We start from the raw sequence: 8,023 nt of genomic DNA on the forward strand, positions 1-8,023 counted from the left end.
GCCCCCCACCACGTTGGGCTTGACAGTGTTGGGGCTGGCTGGGTCTGGTTCTTGCCCAATGGGGGTGGGGCCGGCGGGGTCTGGGTCTCGCATGATTTGGAGGCACTTGTGGCTGGGCAGGAACCTGACTCTGGGTCCCATGGTGTGCCCCAGACTCTGACAGGAGGGAGATTTTCATAGACATTTTACTAGTTTTCTTTCATCTCTGACACTTCTATTATAGAGAAAGGACAAATAGCAATATTAAAATATTTCCTCTAATTAATTCCCTTTTAATGTTTATGAATTTTGTGCATTGGGCCACTAGTCTTACTAATAACTGCCATGCATTAAAAGCACCAAATTCACCTAATGTTGTGCCAGATGGTTTATATTAATCACAAATGAATGTCCACCCTCCTGCATGAATGACTACCAGAATCATTTTGTGGCTAAAGAACTTGGAGTAATCTCACACTCCAGGCTAAAAACTGACAGAGCAGGACTTGACCATTGCTCTGAATTCCTCGAGAGTCCATACCAAGCCAGGCTTCCAAGTCTGTGGTACACCTCATGTCACTTAATCCATTTTTTCTGATTTCAGCTTAAAAAATGTCCTTCAGGTATCAGAAAGCAGAACTTCATAATCAAAATATTGATTTGAAAAGTAACAGCCCCAGCAACAAGCAAGATAATTATCAAAAATATAGACAGAAAATGCTGATATTCAGTGATAATATTAAAATCTACAAGGGAAATATCAGTAAACCACAAAAACTCCAGAGATCACAAAGTCATTTGGCTCAGCCCCTCTACCATAGAGAGTAAAACTCTTAGAAGCAAAATGAACTAAGAGGCTAAGTCTGGCTGGTAAAAGGAAGGAAGAGGTCATTGTTTTTTCAATGACAGCACATCAATATTACTGAGCTATTTGTTTTGGCTGCATATTCTCATCTCACATGATGCCATGCCTCACCAGACCCTCTGCTATGTTTAGAGTAGGAAGATTAGTCAAGAGTTCTCAAAGATATGGCATTACCAAGGAAGCTTTTGACAGGAGAGATAAGAGTCAAGAGGAGGATTCTGAAGAATGAGGACAGGGGAGACACAGAGACTAGCTTGTCTCACCACTCAGACCCAGAAGGCCCAGGAAGAGCTGTCAGGTTGAGCATCCCCTCACCTATTTTCAGGTTTCTCAGGGACATGAGAGCTTTGGTGTACATGGGTGATGTTAAGGTGAAATAAAGAGGAGCTCCAGGGGCCTTCCAGGAGTCAAGGGAAGAATCATGAGTGAGCACTAAGGACACACCCTTACCCTGAACAGACAGGCCCCACGGAGCCTGAATCCTGATGTCACCCCTGGTTGGGCACTAGCAGGAGAGCCTCATGGGCATTCCCTGAACTTTCCTTCTATGGCTCCTCAGATGGTGAGGGCTTTGTCCTGCAGCTGTGAGCGCAGGGAGGGAATCCAGGCCCTGCCAGGAAACAAGGGCAGAACCATCAATTGCAGCTCTGGGGAACATAGACCCTAAGACCATGAGGTGGCACAGAGACTGCCAAAGAGATCATCTCTGAGATTCCTTAGGCAGGGCCCTTAGACCAGTGATGGCGAACCTTTTGAGCTCAGCATGTCAGCATTTTGAAAAACCCTAACTTAACTCTGGTGTTGTGTCACATATAGAAATTTTTTGATATTTGCAACCATAGTAAAACAAAGCCTTATATTTTTGATATTTATTTTATATATTTAAATGCCATTTAACAAAGAAAAATCAACCAAAAATTGAGTTTGCTAGTCACCTCTGACGCGCGTGTCATAGTTTCGCCATCACTGCCTTAGACTGATTCTGTAAGAAGGGTATTAGAGATGTGAGGGCCTTGCTCTGAGGGGAGGGTCCTCAGGTAAGGAAAGGAAGGAGTGCCAAGCATCTTCCAACAGTCAAGGTGAGAAACCTGAGTGAGAATTTCGGGAACCCATTCCTCTCAGAAATGTAAGGGCCCAAGTGTACCCCCCTTGCTACTGCCATGGGATACCTGGGCATTGTTGGCATGATGTGACATAATCACCTCCTACTATGGTGTCATAAGGGGGTGGCTAAGGGACTTGGTCTAAGGGTATGGCCTGAGGCCAGTAGTGGGAGGATTTCTAGCTTTCCAGAGGCCAAGGTGAATACTAGGAGGACTAAGGTAACCACAGCCCCCACCCCACCCCCAATGGTAAGAACACCATAAAAGTAATTCCTAACTCAGCCTCAAGAATCTGAGGACAGGTATGGTCTGACAAGGAGATCCTCATATTCCCCATTGCCCTCATGGTGGTCCTGGCCTTGAGATGAGGGGCAGGCCCAAGGGTTAAGGAAGAATTATACTACATGAGAACAGTGGGTCAAAGCAAGGCCTGAGGGTCCATCAGCCTCTAAATAGAAGGGATGACAAGGCACCAGACTCCCACACTGGCTTTCAGCACTTGAAGTCCAAGGACAGGGCTAGCAAACTGAAGCTCCCCCAACACTTACTTTACTTGGTCCATGGGAGGTGAAATCCTTAGTTTGAAGATGTAAGCACTATTCAACTAAAAGAGTGGGGACACAAGGCCAGATATGTAGCCAAATGAGGACTTTTAGTGAGGACTGAGGACCCCAAAGGGACCAGGACAGGAAACCACATTCAACACTGGGAATACTTGCACTGGGCTGATGAGTTGAAGGCCTCCTTCACTTCATTCTTTTTGGTCCCATGGATTGCCACCAGTTGAGTGATGCTCTTCAATGTGAAATAACAGACTCCTCAAACTCAAAGACTGCCTGCCCCTATAGTCACCTCAGTATGCCTCAGGTAGGACTGGCAGGATGCAGCACAAAATTTTCCCAAAGCAAAGGATGAAGGTTTTTATAGTGGTGCCCTTGAGGGGAGGTGCAAATGCAGACTTCCTTACAATCAAGGTGTTACTCCTATGCCAAAGCTGCACCTACATTCTTGACCTTCATCCTCCAGGAGCTCTCATTACCTATCTTTCAAGTACCCTCCTCACCATTTTCTCTGACCATAGTCATCATGCCTAGAGGCACAAGAGTAAGAACTATAATAATCAGAATCAACAAGATTCCCAAGAGTAAACCCAGAGCCTCAGGATATTGGAGGCAGCTGCCACAATAGAAAAAATGCTCCCCGCATTCTCATCTTCTGGTTTGGAACATAATCCCCAGAACTCATCAGCTACTGATCTAACTGGTACTTCCCAGGCATCTTGGAGAGCTCCAAAAACCTCTATTACTCTTCAGGTGCATGTCACACAATATCTGAGAACAGCCAATATGAGATACATTCATGTTGCTCTGAGGTCCTATCTCTAGAGAACACATGCTGTGACCCTCTAATGATGGAGATGACTATCTTGAAGAACTTTATCTTGTACAAGTACAGAGTGAAGCAGGCCATTCTGTAGAAAGACATGCTAACCATTGTCAATCAAAAGTAATGCCAATAAGATCTTTCTTGTTGAGATCCTCAAGAAAGCCTCCGACAGCATTGAGGATCTCTTTGTGGTTGACATGAAGGAAATGGACTCAGAAAAACCTCCCTGTGAACTTGTCAGTAAACGGAATCTCCCCAATAAGGTGAAGGTGCCTGCTGGCAGGGGGTTACCGAAGACTGGTCTCCTGATGAATGTCCTGGGTATGGTCTTCATGAATGGCAACTGTGCCAGTGAGGAAGAGACCTGGGCCTTCCTGAATGCCATGCGAGTGTTCCCTGGAGGAAACAGTACATCCATGGGGAAACTAGGAAGCTTATCACCAAAGATCTAGTGAAGCTAGAGTACCTGGGGTACTGCCAGGTGCCCCAACACTGATCTTCCATGCTACGACTTCCTCTGGGGCCCCAAAGCTTACACAGAAACAACCAAGATGGAAATTCTGGAATTTTGGGCCAAGCGCAACAATAGCATAACAAGTGCGTTCCCATCACAAAATGAAGAAGCTTTGAGAGAGGAGGTAGAAAGAGCACAAGCCAGATGGGCAACCAGGGCTGGCACTGGTACCACAGGCAGGAAATGTTCCATGGCCCGCTCCACTATTTTCTCCACAACTAGTAAAATATGAGGAATGATTTTTGTCATGAAAAAATATATGACATCATGATAGAATGTTGGATGGACATGGGATAGAATCCCACAGAAAAATTGTTGGAACAATAAAATAGAAAAAAATATCATCCACTCTGATTTTCCTTCCTCTTTTCCATTTTTTCTTTTGTAAATTTAATTGTTTTATACCTCCATATGCTGCGCTTATTAAAGCATGTAGTATAGAGTAAATCTTAGCAAATTAGATCTCTTCCACCCATAATCCTCTATTCCCCAAAAGTAATTGTGCATGTGCCTTTTGGAAGGCCCTGTGTTAGTACTAGAGATAGTAAGATAAAGACCCAGCCTATCTTCATATAAACTTTCCTAGAAGGAGCTTCAATCACATAAGGAGGATGTTGAAATACTTTCTATTCTTTATAGGAAATTTAAAGGGGTGGGTGATTTGGGAAGTGAGTCATGGTTTAAATTTGGTGACACTGCAAGTCAGCCTCTGAGATGTCTTCCTCAGTTAGGCTACATGGTGGAGAAGATAAGACTTTGGGACTGGTGAGCAGAAGCCAGACACTCAGATGAGTTGTCTGAGTTGAGAGAGACAATATTTGCATAGAAAACAGCACTGTTGTGTAAGGTCTAAAATGAAGGCCCAATAATATGTGCTGCCTTGACCTGCCATGAAACCAGCATGACCTCACATTGCCAACTGCAAGTTCCAATCCATACTCTTCACTTGCTGATAAAGTCCCTACCCCAAATCCATCTTTTTGAAGGGACAAAGCCTCCATCTTATTTATTCCTAAGTAGTGGATTTCTCTTCTTTACCGTCCTGTGGACTTTGCAAACCATCTGATTACATGCTGCAGGGGAAGTAGAGGTCACCTCATCCTCTTGATACCCCACAGCCTGCCTCCCCCAGAACTTGCTCTTTCACTGTTCCTTCATGTAACCCTGCCCGATTGCCACTGTGCGGTTGGTGGTGTCCCTCTCCCCCACCTTGTGAGCTTGCATCATTGTTAGTTGCTGTATAGCTTATCTCTACAGGGCCCAGTGTTGTGGTTTTTGGACACCCCATTACCATAGCGCAGAAATCCCTTCCTCATCCCAAGGGGTATAATAGGGACTATTGAACATGCTCTTAGGAATTAATTTGGTAGGGCAGATAATCCAGAAAAACAATCTTGGTCTGCGTCAATGTATTCATTATCTCAGGCTGACCTAACAACACACCTAGACTGGATGGCTTAATCAATGGAAATTGATTTTCTCACAGTTCTGGAGGCTGGAATTCTAATGTAAGGAGCTGGCAGGTTTGGTTTGCTCTGAGCCCTCTCTCCTTGGTTGCAGATGGCTACCCTCTTCTCCTGGCTGTCCCTTGTGTGAGTGCATGCCTGCTGTCTCCTTGGCTGACCTAAAGTCTTATTAGAACCCCACTAAATTTGCATCATGGCCTATTTTAATGGCCTCATTTTAACTTAACCATCACTTTAAAGACATTATCTCCAACTAGAGCCACATTCTTTGGTACTGTGGGTTATGAACTCAACATGAATTTGGGGGACCCAATGCAGCCCCCAACAGGCAGGAATCAAATGTGTCTTTGCTATTCTCTTAATGAAGGAAAATAGAGTACACAAATAGGTGTTCTATGCACACTCTCTCCAGGGAGTTTCTGACAAATAATGGTGAAGGTGAACAGAAGCCATCATGTTGACACTTTTTGCCTTGTAGTTGTAGAGTCAGATCCCACTGTATTAAAAGAGCATTTTTCCCTAGCTGGTTTGACTCAGTAGAGAGAGCATCAGCCTGTGGACTGAAAGGTCCCAGGTTTGATTCTGTTCAAGGACAAGTGTACTGGTGCAGGCTCTATCCCCATTAGGGGGGGTGCAGGAGGCAGCCAATCAATGATTCTCTCACATCACAGATTTTTTATTTCTCTCCCCTTCACCCTTCCTCTCTGAAATCAATATATATATATATATATATATATATATATATATATATATATATATATATGCACTAGTGGCCTGGTGCACAAAATTTGTGCACAGGAAGGGGGGTTCCCTTAACCCCTCAGCCCAGGCTGCACCTTCTCCAATCGGGGACATCCCTCTCGCAATCTGGGATTGCTGGCTCCAAACTGCTCACCTGCCTGCCTGCCTGCCTGATCACCCCTAACTGCTTCTGCCTGCCTGCCTGATTGCCCCCAACTGCCCTCCTCTGCCGGCCTTATCACCCCTAACTGCCTCTGCCTAAGCCCCCACCACCATGGCTTTGTCTGGAAGGAAGTCGGACATCTGGAAGATGGCCGGTCGACCTGTTCTAATTAGCATATCAACTTTTAATTAGTATATATATTTTAAAAAGAGCATTTCATCTGGAATACCTTTAGTGGACTTAGGCGAGTTCTAAGGGAGGGCTAGGTTTTGGAAGGAAAGAAGAAGAACATAAAATGTAGGTGGTTTGGATTGAAGGACAGCTGGAAAGGATTGAATGAGGTATTCCTTGATGAAATTCTTGAAACTATAAGTTGCATCAGGGTCATGGGGGGTGGGGGACCAGCAAACCAATATCAAATAACAAATGCTCTAATGGAGAAAAGCTACTTAATTTTAAATTGCAAATCAAAATTTTAGCTGATTTGGTGTTGTTCTGTCTGAGAGTATCACATTTTCTCTGACATATCCTGGATTTTTTTTTAAAAAAAGCCTAATGATACTGTGTAGGTAAACATCAACTGGCTTTCATTTAAAAGCCAGTGTTTGCCAGTCATCTTGACAGATGCTTCACATACCACACGTACATTTCCACAGTTTCAAATTCTAGGGTTTATCACAGTCAGTTGGCGATGGTGAACTTGCCATATTCTGATAGTCACAAGAATGTAAGTGACATAACTAGACTAGACCCCTGGTCTGAATTCATCTAGAGCAAGCATGTCAAACCCACAGCCGGCACACAATGTCCAAACTCTCCCACTCTGATGCAGACCTTGTATATCTGCATTTACTTTTCTTCTCACTGCTTCAAACTATATCTCAGGAAAGTAAATAAAAAGTTTTGTGCTCCATATGGTGGACTGGAATGCATAGCCAGAGCACTAAGCATAACAGACCGTTGAGAAATGTGAATCATGAAAGGCAGGAGATAATATCCAGTGATAATATGATCACGTAAGATGGGACGTTACAAAATTACCTGGCTCAGCCTGTCTCTTAGAGTAAGGAAATCGTTAGGAACAGGAGTTCATAAACAGCCAAGTCTGGGTCCTAGAGAGAAGCAATAGAAGATCCTGGGTTGTATGTCTTTGCTTTTGTTTTTGTCTGGAACCTGCCATCTACCCTGGGTCCTCTGCCTGTACCTCCGTCTCCCCATCTCACATCACACCTGGGACACAGACCTGTTTTCTGTGAGACCTTGCAGTAGGGAGGTTAGTCAAGAGTTTGCATTTTTTTAAACTAAATTTTATTGGGGTGACATTGGTCAACATGAACATAGAGGTTTCATGTGTGGGTTTCTTTGTTACAAGATCTGTATACAGCACCACGTGCCCACCACCCACAGTTAAATCTCCTGTCATCTCATATTATGACTCCCTTACCTCTGGCAACCACAGCACGGCTATTCACATTCATAAGTTTAAGTTTTAAATCCCACATATGAGTTAAATCATATGGTCCCTAGCTTTTTCTGTCTGACTTAATTACTTAGCATAATGTTTTCAAGGTCCATCCATGTTGTTGTAGATGATGCTATTTCATGCTTTTTTTAATCTTTTATTTATTTATTTTATTTATTGTCTAAAGTTTTACATATGTCTCCTTTTCCCCCGATTGCCCCCCCCCCCAGCCATTCCCACCCCGGGCACCCTCGAACAAACCCACTCCAACGCCCAGGGTCTGTCTTCATTGTCAAGCTGAGATGGAGCTAAACAAGGCCGCGGGTTCGCTTAGAAAATGTAAA

General features: G+C 44.1%; 1 protein-coding gene across 1 annotated transcript in view; it reads left to right on the forward strand.

Moving 5' to 3' along the window:
- The first annotated feature begins 2,715 nt into the window (after positions 1-2,715).
- LOC102436634 (melanoma-associated antigen B5-like) overlaps positions 2,716-8,023 on the forward strand; it is a 10,481-nt gene continuing 5,173 nt past the window's right edge. The window contains exons 1-2 of the mRNA XM_014453100.1: positions 2,716-2,814; positions 3,492-3,741. Of these exons, the coding sequence (XP_014308586.1) occupies positions 2,716-2,814; positions 3,492-3,741 (349 nt within the window). The remainder of the gene's footprint in view (positions 2,815-3,491; positions 3,742-8,023) is intronic.

This window comes from Myotis lucifugus, unplaced genomic scaffold (genome assembly GCF_000147115.1).
Source record: "Myotis lucifugus unplaced genomic scaffold, Myoluc2.0 scaffold_20, whole genome shotgun sequence".
NCBI lineage: Eukaryota > Metazoa > Chordata > Mammalia > Chiroptera > Vespertilionidae > Myotis > Myotis lucifugus.